Below are 26,133 nucleotides of genomic sequence, written 5' to 3' on the forward strand. Positions count from 1 at the left end.
ATGAATGGAAAGTGCTGGATAGCCTCTCCCCAAATGCTGGTTTCCCCCTTGAAACTGCAGCACCAGAGGCTACATTGTTTAAATCAGTGGTTCCCAAAGTGGGCAGTACCACCCCCTGGGGGTGGGATTACTTAGGGGGGCACTAAGAGTCAAGGGGGCAGCAGGGGGCGCTAGAGGCAGACCCCTTCAACTGTGTGGTTCACTAATTTAGAATAGATCAAGCTATGGCACCATGCTGGCAAATTTGGTGGAAACGATCAAAATTTCCCCCCCAGATTTTGAAGAGCTGGTACCACTGGATCAAGTTCATCAGCTCTGGTGAATAAATTTCAACTAAAAAGTTTTAATTTGATTTTGAATAGATGTGCAATTAATGGTTACTGTTTTGAAATTTTATTGTTCTCACCGTCTTTAGTGAGTCGTGCAACCCCCTATTTTGAATAATGCTTTTTATAGGATAGGATAGGGGGTGCTGGGGTTGAGTTTGTGGAACCGAGGGGGTGGGGGCCCGAAAGGTTTGGGAACCACTGGTTTAAATGAAGAAAATGCCAGCGAAAAGGATCTTGGAATGGCACATAATGCATATCTTCATCCTTAGCCGAACAATTCAGCACTGGGAATCACTATTGCAGTGCATTCAGCTGCTGGTTGATTAAAAAAATTGTCCCATTTTAAATTAGTTGTTGACCTGGGTGTTAGGGCCATGCTTTAAACTGTCTGAATAAGGCCCACAATATTTTAGAATTGCCGTCTAAAGTTCTGATACCTAAATCTTAAATTATGCAGTGGAAGTAAAGTAACACTCATTTATTTAAATCCATTCCCAATTGCTATTAGTTCATGAAAACTCATCCTAAAGAAACAATGCAAGTTGGGGCGGGGAGGGTTGCTTACTATGTAGTCCAAGGTCTATAGGACTTTCATTTTCAAGAGGAAAAAGTAAACTAAAGCAATATAGTAAATTAATTTGTTAAACACATTTATTTTGAATTGTTAACAGTAACCAAACACAATGTATGAACTTTGTAAAACAAGAAACAGAAAAAAATGGATTAATTCCAGTCTTGGCAGTTCCTACTACAGCTATGTGATGAGGGGAAAATATTTCAATTTCCTTTATATTCTTCAAGTTATCTATTTACAGAACTTATCTCAGTATCTGTCCATTATTAAATAAGCAGAAGGATCATGACCCAGAAATAAGTTTCCCTTACAATCATCTAGTTCTGCTTTGCCAGTAACCAGTAATGAGAGTGACATGAGAGCTTTCCAAGGATTACTTGGCACACAGAACACAAATCCACTTGGATGCGGTAGTGAACCACAATTTTTTTAATGGGAGGATGATGGGAGGGGGAAGAAGGGGAGGAGGGGTACAGAGGAAGAATTTCATATGTACAAAGTTTGAGAAGTCTTTTCTTGGTGAGCTATAGTAGTTTCAGGAAAACAGTATCAAAATTGTAATCATGTTAACGGTAAATAGTGTCCTTTTTTATTTTGTTATGACCGATCATACAAATAAATTTCATTTAGGTGAATTCCCAACTTGGCATCCTTTTCTTTGGGGGGAGGGGAGCACGACCGTGTGTGCCATCTATGAAGTACAAAGACCGAAGACTTAATGAGGCTGGGGGCTTTCTGTATTATGTCAATTCACAGTAGTAGCATTCCACTGAGGTTAAGAGTTCTTCCTGCTTTCGTCTTAATTACTTGAGCAGCCATTCGTTTACTGCAAAGGGATGAAAAAAAAGTAGGTTTCCATAATTACATCCAGTACAGAAAAGCAACAATATGACAAGAGAAGATCAGAAAAATGATAAGAATGTAGTTTTTAGGATAGATACTGCAAACAAACCAAAACCCTTGTTAAGAATGGGCTAGATCTGATGACTGCTTTGATGGAGAAAGATTTTTCTCTGTTGGAAGAAGACTGGCAGAAGGGAGTTATAGAACTGAACTTAGCAGAAAAGAGTTGTGGCATTCAACCTATTGCATGGATCCCATAGTTATTACTGGAACTGTGGGAAGGGGGAGACAAAGAAGAGAGGAAAAAAGAAAACTAGAATCGGGAGGATACAATATTTAATCCCTTTTAGACAAAAAAAAAAACCCTCATTTGGACTCAGTTGTGTATCAAAGCAGAATATTCTACATTATTGATTGTATATTGAATGTTTTTTTCCATACCACACTCCATTTAACCTAATTCAAAGCAGTTTCCCACAGTTAAAAGTAGATAGCCATGAAAAATTCATTATAAAATCCCATTCAAACCCAAGTAACATAGTAATAGAGACATATTGCATAGTCTTTGTAGTATATGACCTGAATTTTGGGAACTCAAATTTTTCCTTCAAAAACACCTCTTTTAAAAACTTAAACAATTTGACTGAGTTCAGACAGGCACAGAACACCATATTTTTTCTACCTGATATTTTTTTATTGGCTGATTTGTTGTTAAGGTTAAAAACATAGGATTTTGACAGTTTCTGTCATAGAATTCACTTGGAATTGATGTTTGAAAAATCATCATATTGAATACCTTGGTGGTGATCTTTTGGTTGAACCTAACTATGTTCGTCAGCCAGAGGCTGTGGGGGTTCACAGAGAGCTAAGTTACATCAAGCACTGGTGAAACTATTAGTTATCAAAATCACTTCTCACCAACCCTTTGGGAAAGTGGGTCACATGTAAATTCCAACTTATCAGAATGCCACTGCAGTGAACACTGCAATGCACAGACAAGCCCCTTTTCTATGTGCTTTGCCTCTATTCTACTGTGCTCTGGAACAGAAAACAATTTAACACCAGAATAGCTGTCAAAGAGTAGGCAGATTGTGTGCTATACAGCCCAGTCCACTAGCCTTCTTGCTCTGTCCAGGCATGTCATAAACTACTGCTGCTTGCACTATGCATGCCCACTTTTTTTACAGGCTTTCTGCTTTAGGAATATGCCCTGTGTCTTTCAATAAATGATGGTGGTGGAATGTGCCATTAAATCACAGCCAACTTATGGCAACCTCATAGGGTTTTCAATGCAAGAGACATTCAGAGGTGGTTTTGCATTGCCTGCCTCTGCGTAGCAACCTTAGACTTCCTTGGTGGTCTCCCATCCAAGTACTGAACAGGGCTGACCCTAACTTCCGAGATCTGATGTGATCGGGCTAGCCTGGGCCATCCAGTCCTTCAGTAAAGGATGCCCAATTTTCATGTTCATTTTTGCAGTTATAAAACCAGTGGAAGAAGTCTTTTCCCTGTTGTTTCAGCAATTTTTTTTTCTTGGGGTCCCAACAATATGGGGATAAATTTGGTTGGATCTGGTGATCTACTCACATAAGGCTCATGGATGGTGAAGAAGATTATGTTTTTATACACCACTTTTCTCTACCTTAAGGAGTCTCAAAGCGGCTTACAATCACCTTCCCTTCCTCTTTCCACAACAGGGACCTTGTAAGGTAGGTGGGACCAAGAGAGTTCTGAGAGAACTGTGACTGACCCAAAGTCAAACAGGAGACTTCACGTAAGGGAGTGGGGAATCAAACCCAGTTCTCCAGATTAGAGTATGCTGCTCTTAACCAGTACACCATGCTGGCCCACTTTCCCCTCTCCCCAGCATTCCCAGACCCTGAGAAGTTGATCCACGAAGGTTGCAGGACCTATGTGGAGTAGGAGGCATACAGGACAATTGCCTGCAATGAAGAGAGAGAAAAGGGCAAAATCCCTACCTCCTCTCTATTGTGTCAGTACAGCACTGCTGGTGGAAGAGGCTGGAAGGGTCATTTCTCCATCTCCCCTCCTCAGTACAGCCCACCTACTGGCATGGCTATTATTCCATGTTGATCCTGCAGCTCTAGGAACCAACTTTCGGGGAGGGGTGTCAGAAGGGACTGCTTAGAGAGGGCATAGGTCAGGGCATAGGGTCAACACTTACAGAATGTAATTATCATTATATAACTATAAATTATGTTTAATTGCTGCATTAAGTTTAGGATTAAACACCAGATCTCACCATGTGCCAATATATTCACTAAAAAGATTTCCCATGGGAAGAGCTATCTCATGGTCTGTCTATTTTTTAATCCTGCCTTTCCTCCAAGGAGCTTAGAGTGGTGTGCATGGTTCTTATTCCTCCACTTTAAACTCACAAGAACCCTGCAGTGCAACTTAGGCTAAAAGTGATTGGCTCAAGGTCATCCAGAGGAGGCTTATGGCTAAATGCAAATTTGAACCCACTTCTGCCAGGTCCTAGTACAGTACTCTAACCACTATAGTACATTGGCTCTCGATCACACTGGTTCTCTCTGGGAAAGCAGCGATAAATATCAGTAAAATAATGATTTTATGATTTAAAAATGACTGTAAAAACTGGGCCTTTGGATACTATGCTGTGAGGAGACCAGACTTCAAAGGCAGAAAAGAGATAAAAGTTTTTTCTATGCTATTTTTTCCCAATCTGCAAACATTTTGAATCACTTAGGCTGCTTCCCTGGAAACAGATTCATTGGTAATCAGAGCTCTGAATCAGCCACATCTTCAGAAGGGCAGTACCCACTATGTTAGTCTATATGGTTTGGCGACATCAGCGTAAGAGTTCATGTCAAAACACCAACTATAATTTCACAACGCCACAAAAAGAATCTCTCAGGAGCCTTCTGTTCACAAATGGCATATGTAAGGGCTCTTAGTGAAAGAGTTATTACTGACCTTCCTGATAATGAATAACTTCAAATTACTGTAGGAGCCTTATGAGGGCTCGCTTGTAAATGACATAGCTATGCTAAGAGCACTTTCCTAGAAGTAAACCCTACTGAATAGAACTGAGTAGGATTCTGAGTAGGACTGCTCTTGGAGAAGTTGGTGGTATTACTTTCTCTGGATACCACAGTTGCTTCCAAGGTGCCCAGAATCCATTCTGATTAACAACAACACTTTAGCATTTGCCTCCCTTGCACATCAACTGCTCCAGGAGAGAAGAACTTTTCTGGATATCCCATTGGGGCTATTAAGGTTTTCAACTTAAAAATCTTTCTAATTGTCCTTTTTAGTGTTGCCATTTGGATAACTGTTGTCAATGAATCTATAGATCGTCCATTGCTTCAGTTTTTCAAAAACTCTTAAATGCCCCTCGATGTGTTGCTGGTGTTACCCTTCGCTCCGAGTTTGGCCAAATGTCGCTCGACGCCAGGGCATGGTTGGTCACCTTTAAGTTACAACTTAAGGTGCACTTTAGCACTGAGGGGCTCCTAGCTTCTCTAAAGCATGACCCTTTTAAATCCTCATGGAAAAAAATCTTAGATGAGAAATTGTCATTGTTGGGCTTATTGCAGGATATGTTATTAGATCTTGGGAAAACTGAAGCTTTCACCAAAATTAAAAGGCGCATTAAAGAGCTTGATTATAACAGCACTACTTTTTGTGCTCGCTGCCTTTGTTCATCTCAGTTTTTCGGAATACCACCACCACGCACTTTGCCCACTTATACTTATTATTTGACAACTCCTTGACTTTCTAGAGCCTTCTGTTTAGCCAGACTGAATGCCAACCCCTCTATGGTTATGCAGGGCAGGATTTTGAATATGCCATACCCAGACAGGACTTGCTCTTCTGGCTCTATTGATTCATTAGCTCATGCCCTCTTGGAATGCCGCTTTTATGAGGAACTTCGATCATGTTATACCTCTCCACTTTTAACATATAAATCTAATACCTCTGTCTCTGACATAATGCCTTTTTTATTAAGTGACAGGGATCCCAAGGCTACATTGTCAGTGGAAAAAATTATTTCAGTCCTTATATCCCTCAAACATTAGATTTAAGTTGCTCAAGATCAATGGATCAAAGAGCTTCTAAGGGATAAAGGAAAGGATATCCCATGGTGGAGAGGCCTTCTAAAGTAGCAACTGTCTTCACTTTGCAGACATTCTGTTTCTCAAAAATGTTTGCCCTCAGTTAAATAACTTTGTGCTAATTGTGTCAGTCCTCCCTAAGATTAGGCTTGGCTGGTTAGTCACGTTACATTTTCCCTTGTGCATATTATTTTGTTGAATGTTTAGAAGCACATAATAAAAGAAGCTGCACAAAATTATCAAAATAATTATTGTACAATGAAATCATGTCTGAAGCATACCTCTGTACTGTAATTTCTGTGCTCTATTGTTTGGGCAATCTTTCCCTTGTAAACTAAAGTTGATGTTTGTTCGAATACATCGGTTGTTGAGAGGCTGGATTGGTCTGAAGTTGTCGCTCATACTCAGAAATATCTGTGAAGGCTGATTCTGGCTTAGCAGTCGTAATGAATGCATCTGTACAAAACATAAATCACACCCATGTATGTCACTCAAAAGATCTGCATGTGTTAATTTGTTCTAGGAGCATAGTATATAGTCCAATCATAAACCCAGGATAATTTCACATGCATTTATAAAAAAACTGTTTGACTATTGATAATCAGGGCTCCATGTAAACAGTGCTTTAAAAAAAAAGAATTCTGCACTGAGCAAAATTGAATTCTACTGCCTTTATATTGTAAGCAAATTTCAGACATTTAAATTGGGGACAATTGTGAAAACTCATTTGATGCATCACACAATGAAATTTTGGTTTTCCTCATCTAAACTCAATTTACGGAGCAGTTCAAGAGCGGTTCACACTTTTTTGGTGTTTTTATTTTGTTTGTAGCATAGATTACAAAGATGGATGAAAAAGTTTCATAAAAATCCCACTGCTGTAGTTATGCATTTTCTTTGTGGGCTTGAAATATTCCCTCCCTTCTCCACAAGGCTCTATAAACCCATGTGTTATAGTGGAATTCATTGTCAGGGTTAAAAAACACTATAATAGTACACTTTTCTAACCTTTCAAACATAGTGCTTCTTCCATATATATAGGGAAAATAGGTTAAAGTGTTTTAAAAGCCATTCCCAAATGGTAGGTGTTCTCAAGGGAAGGCTAAAATGGACTGAAAATTCACCTTGGCTATCAGTCAATTAAAAAAATCTGATATGTGCATTAAAATTATACTTCTTTCACAGATTCACATCCATAGCAGGAAAGAGGCTCAAAAGCACTCTAACAGTACAATCCTAAGGATATTTTCCTGGCAGTATTTCCTGTTGAATAGACCTGAGAAGGATTCTGAATAGACCTGCTTAGCACTGTTCACTTGCAGTGTAATCCTAAAAAGTGTTACACTAAAATCTTAGAATGGTGTACCTCTGTTTAGGATTACATGTTAAGTGGCACATGTGAAACTGGCCCAAGTTTTGCTTTTGTTTACTGAATGGTACACCTTCTAAAAGTAGGAGTCACTTTTGTACTGTATTCATAACCTAACATTGCTAGAAAGTTGTGGGAAGAACCGATAGTGATTCCCAATGTTATTATTCAAAGACATGGTGTGGTGTTATAAGATTAGCATAACATATAGTGTAAGATGACAACTTTACACATTTTACCAGAACTACAGAAACTGGTACAGATTATTCATGGCTATTTTGGAAAAGAGTAAATACTTACATTAATTTCTGAGACTCTCAGAATCAGATAGACCCGTGTTGGCGAACCTATGTCACGCCGAGCCCTCTCTGCGGGCACGAGCAGAGCCCTCGCATCTGCCTAGGGCTGTGCCGTGGTGCGGTGCTCCTTCTCCCCAAGCCCATGCTCCCCAAGCCTGCGCTGGCGCCCTCCCTCTCCTTGCACCGGGGCCGCAGCTCAGCTGTTTGTCGGGGGCCCTGCCAGTCTTCAGTTTGGACGGGGAGGCTGTGGCCGAGCACCTTGCCACGCCCCCCTCCTCTCAGTTGAGCTGCGGTTTGGACGGGGAGCTCAGCTGTTTGTCGGGCCCCCCGCCCATCTTCAGTTTGGGGGCCCCACCCATCTTCAGTTTCTTCCATTCTGCTTTCCTAGGTAGGTATTACCACATTGATTGCTCTGCCTTTTTTCTTTTTATCCCTGCTTACTGTCAGCTTCTCATCATCCCTTACCATCCAACAGACTCTCTTCACCCCATTCCAACTGCCTTTTCAAACATCAACATTGTTTTTTTCCCCTTACAGAATGTTAAGCGCCGTGCTGACTCACCTATATATCTAATTCTGAACTTGGTCCCAGGGTGCAGCTGTTTTAAAAAGGCCCTTTACAGAGACAACAAAGTACTAACTTCTCAGCTGAACCCTACCCTCCACACCAGGTATAATTATCTCGTAGCAAGGAAAGAAGACAGAAAAAGATTTGTCTACCAGGAACAATAGCCACCCAGTTGTGGAGGACATTTTTAATTGGGAAAATGAAGAAAGTTAATATCCTCCCAGCCCAGTGTGGACTGTTCCTATGGCTGCATTTTAGGGTGAAAAAACCATGTGGAGATCTAGCAATGGATCTTCAACCTAATGTGTGGTTTGGCCTTTACTCCTCTTGGTTTCAGTCGAGAGCTAAATAGAAGAAAATACTTTTCTCCCCTTGAAATCTATGGAATTCAGAAGTACTTGAGGAGCTGGGGGTGGGGGACATGGTTCAATGGTAGAACACCTGCTTTGCAGTGAGTAGACAGTACTGACCTTGATAGACAAAGGTCCATGAAGCTTCAGGTGTCCCATGTGGCTGGTACTACAGTGGCTTTGTTCTCAGACGTGGGCCATATCTTTGACCCTCCTGTCATGCCAGGATGTATCTCTGTCTGTCTACCTAGCTTCCCCCAAGCCTCATTTCTAGAAGAAATTTCCAACTCTATGATTCTATGATCATAGAGGAGTCTTCCTTGCCCTTAGCCAGCCCAGCTTTAAGCCTCTTATTTATGCAAATTCCCCAAGAAGGGAATATCAACCAAAATATGTGAATGTATGAGTTGTTTTTTCTAAACTAAAACCTCAGTATTCAGGTTAAATTGCCGTATTGGCACTTGGCGATAAATAAGTGGGTTTTGGGTTGCAGTTTGGGCACTCGGTCTCTAAAAGGTTCGCCATCACTGAGATAGACATTTCCTACATCAGAAATCTGTATTTTATTGAGGAAAGGGATTTTGAGACAACTGCAGCAGTCATAGTGATGAAGCCTCTGATAGTTTACTGGCTGAGCTGCCTACCTGTTACTTAATATATGCTCAGTTTGAAGTGCCACTGGCAATGATTGGCTCACCTGTGTGCCCGTCACAGAGGGGCTAAGAAGTCATAGAGGCTTGAGCAAGGTGAGCTGCTGTAACACTACACAAGACAGCTGGAAGGTCCTAGGAAAATAAGGGCACAGGAAGCAGGGACCTATAAAAGTAAGCTTGGGAGAGGGAGTGCTTCAGGAGGAAGAGGAGAAGGCAAGAGGAAGGAATCTTAAAGATGAAGGAAAGGTAGGTGAGAGGAGAATGGGCAAGGGAAGGTACAGTACCCATGGCCAGAAGCTGCAGAGGTAATGGAGGTTGAAATTAACATATCTGAAACGGCTAGCCAAAATCTCTGGCTATGACCCTTACAGTGCAATCCTAAACAGAGTTACATCCTTCTACGCTCATTGAAGTCAATGGGCTTAGAAGGGTGTAACTCTGCTTATGGGTGCACTGATAGTTTATTCTAACTTCTCAAGTTAATCTACAAGGACTAAAAATCTTTCCTCTAGTAGACGATGTGTCATATAGATTCAAGAACACATTTTTTTTTTACCTGCATCCTGGTTATGTAGACAGGTTTGTTCATTAGTATCCAACTTGCTGTTTCATAACAGGGTGGAATCGTCATTGACCCATCGTATGTAATGAAGCTAGAAGTTTCGGGGTAAAGTTCCTCGATATTAAGTCCCTGCAGTAAATATGCATCATCTAGAGAATAAATGGGGGCAAAATGATTAGGAAAATGCTACACTCAGATTCACAAGATGAATGTTATTATTATAGGAAGTCTAATTAGGATACCCAGGACCTAATATAAAGGATCTGATGATCTTCTAAGTACAACTTGCTATCATTTACTATTTGAAAAGAGACAGAAGTAGGCTTAGGCCCATGAACTAGAAGTCCTCACCCTGATTTACACCAACAGGAAAGCCAATAAATTTAGGTTAGGTATTCATGTATTCAGAATTGTTTAGATGGCTTTAAAATGGAAAACATTTAGATACACCGCTTATTTTATTTAAAACCTTTCTGGTTTGCAAGGCCTTCAAAGGTAGTACACAATACTGAATAAAAGCAATTGGCAATAAAATCCACATGCAGTTAAATCACTGTGTCTAGAAGAACCCGCATTTTTTTAAAAAGGAATTGGTACATGGACATATGAAGTGGTGATATGCTGAGGCAGACCACTGGTCCATCTAGATTGACATAGACAGTGCCGTATAATGCGCGTGGAGGAGAAGGATCTTTGCCAGCCCCGCTCTCTGAGATTGTTTGACTACAGATGCTGGGCACTGAACCCGGGCCTTCCACATCCAGAGTATGTGCCCTACCAGAGGCACAGCCCCTTCCCACATTAAAATAGAAAGAAATTGTATTTTGTCTTGCCATAAGCCTGAAAAATCAAAATAGTTTTGATCCTCCGTCTACAAGGTAAAATAGTTTTGATCCTCCATCTACAAGGTAAAACTGTATATATTTCTAGGGAGAATATTCCACAATAACTACCAACATGATCCCGGCTCTATTCACCAGCTGCCTAACCTCTGAAGCAGTAAACTCCTAGACTGAGAATGGTGTCATTTGTGACTGGAAAGTGCTTATGTCTGAGGACAGTTCTCCATAACATAGGATGGTACTGTGCAGACATGTGTGTGTGTATGCTTTAGGTGATGTCTTTAGTGTTCGAAATGCTTCATTATCTTAGTACAACAGCACCACAAGTTAAATCAGTGTTCTTGTCCCCACCACACCTTGTTGTAGATGAGTAAATGAACATGCCCAGACAGTATGTCACTGTACACCATTGATGTCCCTGTCCTCCCTAGGCTCTGTCCCCAGATCTCCAGGGCTTTTTATGCAGCAAAGAGTTTGCCGCTCGCTGAAAACAGCTTTTAATAAGCTGGACCATAAAACCCTTTTACATGGGCGCGGAGTTATCAAGGAAACTTCGCTGCCGACATTACACACCACCACCAAATCTGCGTAGTATTCCCCTCGCTTTGTGTCTCTGATGTGTTAGTCCTCTCCCTGGCGTGACTGGTCAAAAAAGCTTGCCCCTTTTTCCCAACCAGAGGAAGCCCGGGATGCCCTCTCCCAACCTCCCACCCCCATGAAAAGTAGACGTTCCTCTCTGGCTGTGGAAAATGCTCCCTCTCGGTAGATAAAGATCAACAGTACTTGCAAAAGCATGCCATCATATCGGACCAATAATTAAATCCCCATGCGATGTGTATTCCCTTGTCACATGCTATTTGCCACTATGACATTATGGTTAGGGAGCAACTTGGAGGAGAATGGAATGGATATTTGGGACATCCAGATTTGTCAGATGCAACCACAAGGTGGTTCTCTGGATGCTGATTGGGCAGAGGGCCAGCCATGGCAGTGTCTAACATGGCCCCGGCTCACATGTGGCGAGATGTTGGAGACACCCAAAATGGTGGCACATTTGCAGGCTTCAAAAAGCCAATGTCGGCACCACGAGAGCGAGAAGAGAAGACATGGGTGTTGGTTGTGACCTTATTCAAAATCAGTGAGAAAACCTCCCCCCCCCCCCAAATGTTGACAAATTGGATGGAGCGCTGGCCAGAAAATAAGCCATGTGCTCTGCTCTTTCAATACACTGCTGCATGGCTAGGTCGATATATTGACCAGAACGCAATTAACAACAACAACAACAAGCTAAAGGAATGGGCAAAGGAAGGGGGTGATGAGTGTGGCACTGTAGCTTGGAAAATGGCTACAGACAAGGAAAGGACAAGCAGGGAAGGAAAGGGAAGGAGAGAGGAAGGGGAGAAAGCCCAGGGTGGGGAGAGGGTGCAAGAGTGGGCGGGATCAGCAAATGCCGCAGCTGTGATTCTGCACCATTTCCAGCCTGGCTGCTTCGCAGTGAGGCCAGGGCAAAGAGGAAAAGTTGCACTAAAAGGGCTCTCTCGAAATCCGAAACAAAGGCACCCCAGATTCGACGTGGCTGCTGAGGTGTGGAGAAATCGTGCAGAATGCCAAAAAAATGGTGGGCTAACTCAGACAGGAAAGTGCGGTGAATCACCAAGCAAAAATGACCCAGGAGTTTCTCAACCTGGATCTGGCATCCCTATGTTCTCCCATCTTCCCCTGGTGGCCAGGGGAGACATGGCAATGCTACTCAGTGGCAGAGCAACTGCTTTGCATGAAGAAGGTCCAGCTTTCAATCTCTGGCATCTCCACACACAAAAACTGGGATGGAGATGACGTGAAAGACCTTTGTCTGAGACCCTGGGGAGCTGCTGCCAGTCACAGCAGACACCATTGACTTTGACAGACCAATGGCCTGACTCAGTAGAAGGCAGCTTCATGCGTTCATGTACTGAGCTCTTGGAAGAGGTATGATTTGAACTGCCTCTAGTTCATAGCTCAGTCTCTCTTAACCACTACTTTTGACTACCTATATGAACAAATCTTTCAATTACTGGTGCTTGCCAGGACTATAGTGGGTACAGTACATACCATAACACAAATATGCAACAGAGGTAATTCAATTCTTGAGCCAAAATTTGAACTTCAATTTAGCAGAACTGTATTTTACTGCATTACATGGGGGGGTGGGGGGATGGTGCTTCGGAAAATGCTGAATATTGTGGTTGATATGAGGGGTGAGAGTTGATTAACAATTTTTGGTGGTGGTGTGGAACAAATCCTGGAAAGGCCAAGAGTGTTTAGATTTAATTACCCTTGCACTGCAGAAAAAGATTGTTCTACCTTGTTAAGGTTAATGTATGATAATAAAGCTGCTCAGCGAAGCCTAATGCCCTTTAGTGTGCGCAGTGGGAGTGTGGAAGGCATGGAGAGCTCACTCAGAATGCTCAAGCCAATGAGAAAATATGCTGTTAAGCAAACGACTAGGCTTCCCACTTTTTTTATCACATCCTTCTTCCTTGCTAATTAATGAGCCATCCCTCTGTAGAGGATTTCTGGGTGAACATGTTATGTGCTCAGCCTATAATTAGAAAGAGATCAAGCCTTTAAAAGCCAAATGAACATATCGCCATCTGTCACGCTTTTGGTATATGTACAGCAAAATGCCTAACCATCTTCATTACCCTGTCCTTTGTGTGTGTGTGTGTGTGTGTGTGTGTGTGTGTAAAGTGCCATCAAGTCGCAGCCGACTTATGGCGACCCCTTTTGGGGTTTTCATGGCAAGAGACTAACAGAGGTGGTTTGCCAGTGCCTTCCTCTGCACAGCTACCCTGGTATTCGTTGGTGGTCTCCCACCCAAATACTAACCAGGGCTGACCCTGCTTAGCTTCTGAGATCTGGCGAGATCAGGCTAGCCTGGGCCATCCAGGTCAGGTACCCTGTCCTTTACAACAGCCTTATCTGACACTGTGGAATTACTCCCATTTTACAGACAGGGGACTGAGATGTAGGGAAAGTTAAGCTCACGCCCACACAATAAGTGGCAAGCTCTTTTCGATCCCGGAGCAACACTCTATCCATGGGGGCAGAATTGCATTTTGCACACTGCTCTCAGGAGCCACTTTCATTTGACAACAGTGCTATAGCCTTTCAGCGCAGAGGTGCTTGAGGTCATAAAAGAAAGAGCTGCATTACGTGCGCCATATGGGTCTCCTCATCTGAGTTGGCTCTGCAAAGCTGAAATAGTTTCAAACACACACAGGTCTATCTTTGTGCAGTGGCTAAAAGTAATTCACTAGAAGCTGATGGAGGTCTACAAGGCAACTGCAGCCAACTGCTCCTCTCGCCAGAGGCAAAAGCTGAGGAAGCTGGGCTGAGAGTCTGCAGGACCCAGAGTTTCTAAAGAGTTGCTATTTCCTGAGTAAGGAGAGCTGGTGTGACTGGGGTTAATTGCTGGCCCCACCTTCTGCTGTTGGCTGTTATGGGGTGGGACTGAGAGCCGTTCATTAAGAAGTCTCCTCTTGCCAGAGGCAGAAGCTGAGGCAGCTGGGCTGAGAGTCTGCAGGATGCAGAATTTCTAAAGAGGTCAGTGCAAGTTTTTGTTTTTCCTCAGCTGCTGGAGAGCTGTAGGTGAGGTTGGTGTGTGTGAGAGGGTAGTGTGTGAGAGTGAGTGGGTGGGGGTGCTTGGAGTCTGCTGGAAAGGGGTTTCTGTGTGGTTCCCTTTGTTCTTTTGTTTAGTTGCTGTTTCCTGAGTGAGGAGGGCTGGTGTGACTGGGGTCCCACCTTCTGTTTGCTGTTGAGGGGTGGGACTGAGAGCTGCTGGAGCAGAAGATACAGGGACTTGAGGCATACGTGTCCACACCCCATTTTAAAAAGGAAGGTGAAGAGTTCATGGACAGAACGCATGAAGCACTCTTTAGGGGCCAACAGGAGGAGGAGAGAAAGGAATCTCAAAGAATGGAGGCACAACCAACACAGGAGGAGGGTACATGGAAGAGTGCGACCCACAGGAACAGGAAAATCAGGAGTCATTCTGATCCTCTGTTGCTTAGCAGTTGGTTCTATGATCTCCCCATAGAAACTTATTCTGGACCACTGGAGCAAGGGCTACCCCCTCCCTCAAAGATTGAATTTATCAGGTTCCTGCGAAAGGGAGGACTCGAGCTTCCACTCCCCAATTTAGGAAGAGGTGTGTTCTAGTAATTGGGGATTCCCTACTGAGAGGGATAAGAGTCTAAGGTGTGCCGACCGGACTCAAGAGGTCTGCAGTCTACCAGGTGCACACATCCAGGATGTGACAGAAAGGGTAGGAAGATTCATCAAGTCTACAGATTATTACCCTTTCTTGCTCATTCATGTGGGAACAAATGATATTGCCCAACACAGCCCAGAACTTATTAAAAGAGACTATGTGGCTCTGAGTAAGAAGGTGAAGGAGCTGGGGGTGCAGGTTGTGTTTTCATCAGTTCTGCCAGTCGACGGTTGTGGCTTACGAAGGGAAAGAAGAAATTAATGACTGACTGCGTAGATGGTGTCGTCAAGAAAGGTTTGGATTTCTGGACCATGGCTTACGCTTTCGAGAAGAAGCACTTCTATCGGTACATGGTTTGCACCCAACAAGGGTAGGAAAAATGTGTTTGGAGTGACTAGAAGGGGAGTGCCACTTGGAGAGGAGTGACTAGTGGAGTGCCTCAGGGATCTGTCCTGGGCCCCATGTTGTTCAATATCTTTATAAATGATTTGGATGAAGGAATAGAGGGGATGCTTATTACATTTGCAGATGATACTAAATTGGGAGGGGTAGCAAATATGGTAGAAGACAGAGCCAGGATACAGGATGATCTTGACAGGCTGGAGAATTGGGCTAAAACCAATAAAATGCATTTCAGCATAGATAAATGTAAAGTTCTGCATTTAGGTAGGAAAAATCAAATGCATAATTATAGGATGGGGGAGACTTGTCTCAGCAGTAGTGTATGTGAAAAGGATCTTGGGGTCTTAGTACACCAAACACTGAACATGAGTCAGCGGTGTGATGCAGTAGCTAAAAAGGCAAATGGGATCCTGGGCTGTATCAACAGAAGTATAGTGTCCAGATCACACAAAGTGATGGTATCACTTTACTCTGCTCTGGTTAGACCTCACCTAGAGTATTGTTTTCAGTTTGGGTCACCACAATTTAAAAAGGAAGTAGACAAGCTGGAGGAGGGCAACAAAGATGGTGAGGGGGCTAGAGACCAAGTCCTATGAGGAAAGGTTGAAGGAGCAGGGTATGTTGAGCCTGAAGAGGAGAAGACTGAGAGGGGATATGATAACCATCTTCAAGTACTTGAAAAGCTGCCATTTAGAGGATTGTGCTGAGTTATTTTTTGTTGCCCCAGAAGGTTGGACCAGAACCAACGGGTTGAAATTAAATCAAAAGAGTTTCCGTGTAGACATTAGGAAGAATTTTCTAACAGTTAGAGTAGTTCCTCAGTGGAACAGGTTTCCTCAGGAGGTGGTAAGTGCTCCTTCCCTGGAGGTTTTAAAGCAGAGGCTAGATGGCCATCTGTCAACAATGCTGATTCTATGACCTTAGCAAAATCATGAGAGGGAGGGCATCTTGTCCATCTTCTGGGCATGGAGTAGCGGGTCACTGGAGGTGTGTGGGGGAGGTAGTTGTGAATTTCCTGCAGGGGGTTGGACTAGATGACCCTGCACAATTCTATGATTTTATAATATGGAGGCAAGTATAACAACCCTCAGAAGAATGTTGTTAAACTGCAATATTAAGAGAAGTACTAAATATTATGACAAGCCAAGGTAACAATCGCAGGCATTCCAGACATCATGTGATTGTTCCTCTGGAGCACCTTTAGCTCTGGGTCAGCTCAGTGATTCTGTACATTGAATGACTGTTGCTATAAACCATTAAATGGAACTAAGTGTGTACTCTAAAGGCTGAAACTGATCTAAACAAAAACAGGTGGCTGACAACACTGATATAGTCTTTCTATCCACCTCATAATATGTAAAGAAAAATTATATACCACAAATCCTCTTGAATATATTCCAGGACAAATCTTTGGACCTCATTGGATGCCTCCCCCCTATGCTGAACTGGCAATCCACCTAATAACAGCCAATGCAAAAAAAGAAAAGAAAGAGAGAGCTACTATAAAAGAAAACTTTTACAGATGCTCAGCACTTCTTCACGCCATGCCCAGGCTTATTCCAAGACAGATAAGCACATGCCATAAACCACTGACTCCACAGATACTTTTGGAATAAGTAGTTTGAGGATTAAGTCCTGGGTGACCTCTACAGAAAGCAGCAAAGGGCAAGGAGCTAATTCTCTAGAGCCAGCCTTACCAGTAGGCAACTCCAGGCAGATCCCAAGCACAGCCCTTTGTGCGGTAGGTGGTGATTTGGCTGCAGCAGCAGGTAGAAGGAGTTTTCTCTCCCTATTGATGTCTCAGGACATGTACTTTATGCTGCTCCTGATCATCAAAGACTGGAGGAAGGATGGAAGGCTTGATGTTAGATGAAAGCCAGGAGAAGCTCAGCAGAAGGCAAAAAAAAAAAAAAAAAAAAAAAACCCAAGCCACAGCTGAAAGGAAGCTTTGAGCAAAAAGGCTTGAAGGACAAGCGTGAGGTGTATGAGAATCAGCAATCTGCTGGGTCATTGAATTGAGCAATAATAGAATAGTACAGGACAGAGAGGGGGCCACAGTAAAGTGTGGCTTCCTGGGGATTCTGTAGGTACAGCATGATCCAATAGCTTGGTAAACTACAGAGACAGCAGCAAAGGTGCAGAAGGCAGAATGTATATGGAGACCTAGAACCTGTAATGAGTCTTGAGTTGGATTGCTATTTCAGTATTTTCACCTGAACTACAAAGATGATGAGGCTGCCCCATCCAGCACATGCACCTGTTGCCTCGGAAGAGCCATGGCTTAGCGGTAGAGCATCAGCTCTGCATGCAGAAAGTCCCATGTCCCAAAATACCTGGTATCTCCAGCTAAAATGATCACACAGTGGGTGACATGAAAGCTCTCTTCCTGAGACCACAGAGAGCCTCTGCCAGTCAGAGTAGATAGTACTGACCTTGATAGACCAATGGTCTCATTCCGTATAAGGCAGTCTTATGTGTATGGAGGAATTTTGTGATCTGAAGGGAAGTTATAGATCTCTTTTATACCTATTTCAGCTCCTACTTTCATGCATCTGATAACTTTTGACCCACATTATGGAATGGAATGCTGCTTATTTTCTCGAGAAAAACAGAAAAAGATAGTGTTTGATCTTACAAGTCAGTTTCCCATAAACAGTTGTGAGAGGTCATTTTCATGTCTGTGCACACATTGAGACTGAAAAGTGGTGGTGGAAAGAATGGATAAGGAGAGTGTTCCTGCTAAATGTGAGGCATTTGGTACTGCTCTGGTGCCACAGGTCGGCTACTCTGCTCTCTTCAACATGATTGGCTTCATTTCTGTTTTTTACACATTCCTCCCATATTGGCCCGAGGCCTGGGATGCTGATTTTGTTTCCAAGCCAAAATAGGTTCCCGTTGAAAGTATAAAACCAGTATTGTAGCATTACTGAAGCAGAACTGTGCTAAAATGTTAGCTCCTAGAAATGACTGTATACACCTGAACTCTATTAGCGATAAATATTTGTAAGGTAATGAATGATAATTTTGTGAGAATGACATGAAGCTCAGGATGATTTTTCATTTTCAGGCCATTGAATGGTTTCTAACTCACTACTGCTGTTTTTCGCTCTCTTTTTTCTCCTTTCCCTACCTGTTCATTATATATGAAGCACAGAGAATGATGCACAACATCGAATGGTTCAGTTGAAATGAGGTGTTTCAAATTCAAAAGGCCAGCATCTCCTAGTTATCTTCCTATTATTTTTCAGTGAGGCTGGTTTGGTAGGAATGGAAGCCTATTCTACCAGAGGACTGAAAACTATAAGCGTGCGTGTAACCAAACATACTGGAAATATGTGCTAGGTTTTATCAGCTCATGTTTAATCAACCTGCTCTGCCATATGCTCACACTTTATTATAAATAGAGAACTGTAATCAATGTGGTACAGCCATTAAGCTTTATGTCACATCCTGGGAATAAGAAAGCCAAACCTGTTAGTTTCAATGCTAGGGAAATTGCCCACCAAACCTGTTAGTTTCAATGCTAGGGACAGCCTTATACTGACTCCAACCTACTTCATATTGTCTACTCCAATTGACAGCAGTTCTCCAAAGTCTCTGGGCTCTTCTTCAGAACATTTTTTGTTAGATTCTCAACTGAGGATGGAAGGGATTGAACCTGAGGCCTGTGCATACAAGTCACGTACCCTCTTTTTTGACTGCCAAAGGAATAATTTGTAACGTATCCTTGATTTGGTTTTTGGTCTCTTTCAACTGTTGTGTGTTAAAGGCCTTGTGCAGTTGTCTACCACTGGCAATAATATTAGCTGAAGCCTAGATTGTGGCTGAATGCATAAGTCCAACAACCATGCTAACTTTTATTAGCAAGCTGGATACCAAGAGAGATGAGGACAAACTCAAATATATGCATGTTGTTGTTTTTTGCCACTAAACACAGATAATAGTGTTTAAACAGTAGTCAACAAGTGACCCAGGATGATAGTGAACAAACTGGACTGATTGCCCATATAAATCTATCACCCCCACCTTTCTACTGGTGAATTTTTTCTATGGTGATTGGATGGGCTCAGCAAAGATCCTAGCCCTGTGCCACTGTAGCACAGTACTATTCTGGCTCAGTTTTGGCAGCTTTTGCAACATTCTTGATGATTTATGCACTCACAAAGATGGCAAGTTTAATCTGAGCTGAAAGTGTGTACTGTTTAGATTTTGGCATTGCCTCTAACCACTGTCAAATCAATTTGCTTCCTGTAACGTAATAGATAGTCAGTACTATTTGGGCTGCCAATAACTCCACGAGTATTTAAGTGCAAAACTACTGTGCATTGTATATTGTAATCCAGAAATCAGTCATGTGGCTTTCAAGGGTCATTGCAACACAGATGTTAGATGATATTTTGAACCTGACAAAATGCTAGGCTCTGACTTGCAAAAACTGGACACTAAACATGAGCACAACAGGTAGCCAAATGTAGAGTTTGGGCAAAGATAAGAAGGACAAGATAAACTTCTATGTTTTGAGACAAATCAGGCAGTGGAGACAAAATGTGATGAAAGTTATGGTCAAAGGAGCCTGTCAAGATTACAAGTCTGTCAGTTAGTTTGACAGGTGCAGGATAGATCAGTGAGATCTAAGGATGATGTAATCAGCCTGGAAAGTACCTTGGGGAGCTAGAGAAAGCTGGCCTGATCCAGCTAGAGCCAGGTGGCTGATGCAATGCAGTAGCAATGCCAGGATAATTGGATATCTACTGTGATTGGTGGCTGCAACCACCAGGTGTATATATTGAAGTGAAACCGCAGTTCTATGCGGGATGTTATGAGCGGAGAGTGTGAAAGGAGTATCTGTATATATTTCTGCACTGTAAAATAAACTACACTTTTTCTATGTGGCCGTGGACTTTCTGATGGGTATCCTGGACAAGACTGCTAATCCGCTTGGCTTCCGCGTCAGAGCCAGAGTCCAGTAGCACCTTAAAGACTAACAAAATTATCCTAATGTATGTTCTTCTTTGGTATATGCCAATAAATAAAATTTCTGGCAGGGTATGAGCTTTTGTGAGTCACAGCTCACTTCTTCTATGGTCAAAAGGAGTCCATTCAAGACTATCAACCCTGAAATTGTTTTCACAGGTCAGCTTGGTGGAAGGCTGTGTAGTTGCAAATAGGAATTCGACTTCCCACTGATGCACAACCTGCCTGTCTTTTGGGGAGTGAATATGTGCAAGGAAAGGCAGACACCAGTTCTGTACCTTGAGTGCAATAAGTATGATTGATTTCCCTTGTAACTTTGCCTTGTTCAGAACCATGATTGAAAGTAGACATTTATGTCTCCCTCTCTCCAACCATCTCTCTAGCTATGTATCCAGGAAAGGAGGAATGCTTCTGAAAAGGATGAGTTGTAAAATCATGTTCTGCTGATTAAAATGTAATGGCTATATCATGCTTTTGTAGGCAACAGAACAAAGCTGCCATACATCATACTTGTTGTCCTTATCTGATAAAATCTTTATTTTGAATTTTTTTTGATGGTCTCTTTCAGCTCTACATCATATGAACTAGGCCCTTGAACCAAGCGCAATGTTAATAATTAAAACAATATCATACCTATGGACTTTCTGAATGAAATACTTAAATCTGATGCAAGACAAGCAAATCTTGCAAATTTTAGATTTTAATATCATTGTGTGTTCAGTTCTCCCATAGGTAAGCCATGCTGTCCTACCATTACTGAAATACTGCTCACCCATTTTTCCCCTTATGAAAATTGATGGATAGGAACGCAACAGATACAGACAATAATTTTCTTCTGATAGTTATGCGTACATTGTTAAACTTATGCATACATTGTTAAACTTGTGTAAAATGTTTTAAAAGGTGACATATGGTTTCTAAAGATGAATATTTATGTAATTCCTATCAACTTTAATTCCTTCTTTTGCAAAACTGAGGATTATATAGGTGTGTGTCAGTTCAGGCTTGATTTGATCTAGAACCCACTGATTTGTTTTTTTGGCAGTCCACGGAATCCGTTAACACTCTCCTCCAACACCACATTTCAAAGGAATCTATTTTCTTCCTATCAGCTTTCTTCACTGTCCAGCTTTCACACCCATACATAGTAATAGGGAATACGATGGCATGAATTAATCTAGTCTTGGTGGCCAGTGACACATCCTTACACTTCAGAATCTTTTCTAGCTCCTTCATGGCTGCCCTTCCCAGTCTCAATCTCCTTCTGATTTCTTGGCTGCAGTCTCCCTTTTGGTTGATGGTGGAGCCAAGGAATAGAAAGTCTTGAACAATTTCAATTTCCTCATTGTCAACCTTAAAGTTGTGTAATTCTCCTGTGGTCATTACTTTTGTTTTCTTGATGTTCAGCTGTAGTCCTGCTTTGGAACTTTCTCTTTTAACTTTTAGCAGTAGTCGTTTCAAATCTTCACTGTTTTCTGCCAATAATGTAGTGTCATCAGCATATCTCAAATTATTAATGTTCCTCCCTCCAATTTTCACCCCACCTTCATCTAAATCTAATCCTGCTTTCCTAATTATATGTTCTGCATATAGATTGAAGAGATAGGGAGATAAAATACATCCTTGTCTGACACCTTTGCCAATTGGAAACCATTCCGTTTCTCCATATTCTGTTTTAACTGTGGCCTCTTGTCCAGAGTACAGGTTGCGCATTAAAATGATCAGATGAAGTGGCACACCCATTTCCTTTAAAACCAGCCATAGCTTTTCATGATCCACACAGTCAAAAGCTTTGCTGTGATCTATGAAACACAAGCTGATTTTCTTCTGAAATTCTCTCGTATACTCCAGTAACCAGCGTATATTTGCAATATGATCTCTAGTGCCTCTTCCTTTTCTGAAACCAGCTTGAACATCAGGCATTTCTCGTTCCATATATGGTAACAGCCTTTGCTGTAAGATTTTGAGCATCACTTTACTTGCATGAGAAATTAATGCGATGGTCTGATAGTTGCTGCAATCTTTGATGTCTCCTTTCTTGGGAATTGGAATGTAAATGGATCGTTTCCAGTCTGTGGGCCATTGTTTTGTTTTCCATATCTGTTGGCATATTCTTGTCAAGATTTTGATGGATTCTGTTTCTGTGGCTTGGAACAGCTCTATTGATATCCCATCTACACCTAGGACCAGGTTCAGGGCCAAAACCTCTTGGGTTTCCTCTTCTTCCGAGGAATCCGTGTTGTCCTCGTTTGGGATGGCAGCATTTATAATCCGAGACCCGGAAGGGTCAAATGATGAGACGGAGAGGTCCATGGCAGGAGACCTTGCAGGCACCTTGCGTCTGCTGGTGTCATGAGTCAGCCTGCAGAGAGTCAGCCTGCAGAGACCTCCTCTGATGAAGAGGAGGTAGAGGCCAGAATAGAGGATCAGCCAAAGTCAGGAGATGACTCACCATGTCTGCAGCCTGCCAACTCAAGGACTCCAGTTGGACCTGACACCTTGCAACATGCAGTGTCTCCAGAGTCCTCGCCAGGGCCACTGGAGCAGAGAAGAAAACAGGTCCGTCTGGCAATGCAGCAGAGACGGCAGAGTGCTAGGCTGAAGGCTTTACAGAGGAACCTCCCCAGTAGCAGTGATGAGGAAGAGCAGGGCTGAAGCACCACCTGTGAACTCAGCCTCATCAGCATCAGCTGGCTGCTACAGCAGCAGGGGAAGGGATTTAAGCCATCAGTTAGGCTTGGCTGTTGTGCAAGCAACTTGTCACCAACCTCCTTGAGTACCTGCCTTGAGTACCTGCCTTGTTTCCCTGCTATCCATTGGATTCCTGGTATCCTGACTTCTTGGACTGGCTCTGACTAACGCTTTGGACTTCCCTTGCCTGTATTGATATCTCGGACTCTGCCTTCACTGTGGACCTTGGACTGTTCTCCAGACTACGCTTACAGCCCTCGCTCCTCGACGGTACCACGACAGCTGGTGGCTTTCCAACGGTTGCTTCCTCCCTTGCGTTCCGGACTCTCCTGGCGAGGGCTCAAGTTTGGCCGTTCGGATCATACCGGGCAGACCTCGGCAAAATGGCCTACAACTCCACAGATGAGGCAGGTGCCGCCCTGTATCCGTTGGACTCACAGTCACGGGAGCCACCATCCTTTCCTGCGGCTGTGTGGGCATCTTTGAGGTTGCCCACTCTGGTCGCGACTCCACTCCCTTAACTCTCTGTCTGGAAAGGGAGAGGTTTTGCCGCCGGCATTCCACTTCTTCCGTGAGTAGAATCCATTCTTCGAGTGTAGGTGGATCCCTCTGCATGTAAGCCCGGTACAGCACTTCAGGATGCAGTCCTTCTTGGAAGCACTGTATCCGGGAGGCCTCGCTCCAGTCCATCATTCTACTAGCGAGCTGTTGGAACTTGCTGGCATACTCTCTGACCGACTTAGTGCCTTGGTGTAGTTGAAGAATGGCAACCTTAGCCTTTTCACTCCGGAAAGGGTCCTCGAAGCGTCTTTGTAGCGCCCACATAAAGTCATTTAGGGTCTGAACAGATCGGGTCCGGAAATCAAACTGTTGGATCATCCACTCCGCCGCCGTGCCTTCCAAGAGGGACGAGACAAACCTAACCCGACTGTCTTCCGTGGGGAAGGTATGTCCCTGTTCCCTCATAAAGCTATCCACTTGATGCAAAAAGCAGGGAAAAGTTTCATCAGACCCATCAAAAGTCATTGGGAGGGCAAACGGTGGAGGCGAGGGCTGTGGCCACGGTTGCATGTACGCCCCTGGTAGTCCCAGCACTGCAGGCATCGGTCCCACACCTCTGGGTGGCAGAGCGGGTTTCCCCGCTCCGGGCTGCGGCCCTCTTGGTTGCCGTGGTGCCAAACCTCCAGGCGTTGGCACCCCCGGTTGTCCTGGCGCCCCCGGTAATCCTGGCGCTGGCTGGGGTGCTCCTGGCTGTGGAGCTGCGGGGAGCGGAGCAGAGGTCCGCTGCGACCCACCTGATGCTGGTTGGAACAGCACACCTGGCTGACCTGGTTGTCCAGGCGGCAGCGGGGTCGGTACAAGAGTTTGCACCCGCTGCATCTCGCCTAAGTCCTGCCCCATTAAATCCATTTGATTCTGCATCCGAGCCATGTACTCCTGCAACGCCTGGTTTTGAGCCCACAGACGTTGGACTTTGTCTGTGTCCTCCCTGCTCGGAAGGTCATAAAATGAGGGTAGCGAGTGGATCATCCAGTCCCCCTCATCCGTGTCAGGCGTCGCCGGACCCTTGGGTTGTGCTCCGAATGCCCGTGTGGCCGCCAGCGCCTCCAGCTTGGCAGCCTGGGCATCGACCGCTTCAGCAAACGATCGTTCTGTCTCTTGGTGAAAACGGGGTTGAGTAGGACCTGCCGTCTCCACTCACTCCCCCATGAGGGATAAGGGTACGGGATCGGGGCCCTCCAGGAGAGATTCATTACCTCTGGCTGCAATCTCACTCACACGGCGGTACCGATCCAATAGTCTGTCCCTACTGCCCCTCAACCTCTCTGCGCTGCACTGCCGGCAGGACTCCTTCCACTGCGGAGTTCGGGAATTTCTGTCTAGGCTTCGGTGTCACCTTAGATCCACTTCCACACCCGCGGCCTCTCCCAATGCAAGGAATCTCCCTCCAGGATGGGTCGCTGGAAGTCCTTTCCCGCAGCCTCCTCTAGGGCGCTCAGGGTCTGTATTCTCACCTCCTCTCGGAGGAGTTGGCGAAGCACTTCTCTGGCTGTAACTGTCCCGGGTCTCCCCTCCTGGGACGACCAGCATCCCTCCCTCCAGGGGAAAGGGTGAACTCAGCTGCTGCCGCCATGCAGAACTCAGGGAAGAGGCTTCAGCCTCATTTTCCCCAAAAACCAAAACAAAGAAAAAAACCTAAATGGTGAAGGGCTTTGAGAATAAAGGAAGGCGAGTAGAGTCCTAATGTAAGGTCTGAATTCACCTGTTGAATCCCAATCACCAAACGTCCAGACAGGGTATTCTAAGAGGCTGGTTTATTTGGGAAGCATAAGGTGAGTAGCAGGAACTTACAGGGGAAGGTACGAGGACTCTACTGGGGGGAATACAGACAAGTTGGAACATATACAGAAAACCAAAGGCACAGTTGGTTACAAGCCGAGCCTGGTTCCCATGGTAGATTACAGTTATCACACAAATGGAGAGAAAGCAGTCATAACAAACTTCTGAGAAACAGAACCTTGAAGGCCAGCTGCCTGGAGCTCACACAACCACTGAACGTCCTTTCGGCTTTAGTCCAATCGCATCATTAAGAACAGCGCTACTCGTACTTGTCCTCTGCTCCACCCCAGTAGCAGATTGAATGCCATCCAACCTGGGGGTCCCATCTTACAGAACTATATATTTTTTTCATTTTGGATTGTCTCATCATAGGGCTTTCAAGGTAAAGATTGGTCAGAAGTGGTTTACCAGTGCCTTCTTCTGTGCAGTACTACCCAGGGTTAGCCATAGTGGCAATGCCGTTGTCTACGAAAGATCTTCCGCCAGTGTCACCTTCCACTACGTCTGCTGCCCAGTAGCTAACCTTCAGGGATTCCTCTGCCCCCATCCCCATTGGAACTGCCTGTTCTCTTCTGCGGATGTGGCCATTGATCCCTTAAGGGGGTGGATGCATCTTCGTCTGGTGTCTCAGCTGTGACCATTCCGTCTTGAGTGACTCTGCTAGGAGTTTAGTCTCTTGATAGAGTCTAGACCCCTTACGGTATTGCTCTCAGCTTCCCTGACACACACAAACCCCCTCACCACATTAAGGTATGCATCCAGAAGGGGTATTCCACCATAATTAGCTATCAGTATTTCATTTAATGTAGTGAAAGTCTGTGTGAGTGTGTGTTAAGTGCCGTCACGTCGCTTCCGACTCATGGCGACCCTATGAATCAAAGTCCTCCAAAATGTCCTATCTTTGACAGCCTTGCTCAGATCTTGCAAACTGAAGGCTGTCTGCGTACAAAGCTCTGTAGATTAACGGCCTTTTCACACAGTAAAT

The 26,133-nt window shown here is 43.9% G+C and overlaps 1 protein-coding gene across 1 annotated transcript in view; it reads right to left on the bottom strand.

Moving 5' to 3' along the window:
- Positions 1-958: 958 nt before the first annotated feature.
- CA10 (carbonic anhydrase 10) overlaps positions 959-26,133 on the bottom strand; it is a 677,770-nt gene continuing 652,595 nt past the window's right edge. The window contains exons 7-9 of the mRNA XM_056861664.1: positions 9,642-9,796; positions 6,128-6,302; positions 959-1,729 (exon numbers count right to left, since the gene is read on the bottom strand). Of these exons, the coding sequence (XP_056717642.1) occupies positions 1,707-1,729; positions 6,128-6,302; positions 9,642-9,796 (353 nt within the window). The 3' untranslated portion in view covers positions 959-1,706. The remainder of the gene's footprint in view (positions 1,730-6,127; positions 6,303-9,641; positions 9,797-26,133) is intronic.

Source organism: Euleptes europaea, chromosome 1, assembly GCF_029931775.1.
Source record: "Euleptes europaea isolate rEulEur1 chromosome 1, rEulEur1.hap1, whole genome shotgun sequence".
In the NCBI taxonomy this organism is placed as follows: domain Eukaryota; kingdom Metazoa; phylum Chordata; class Lepidosauria; order Squamata; family Sphaerodactylidae; genus Euleptes; species Euleptes europaea.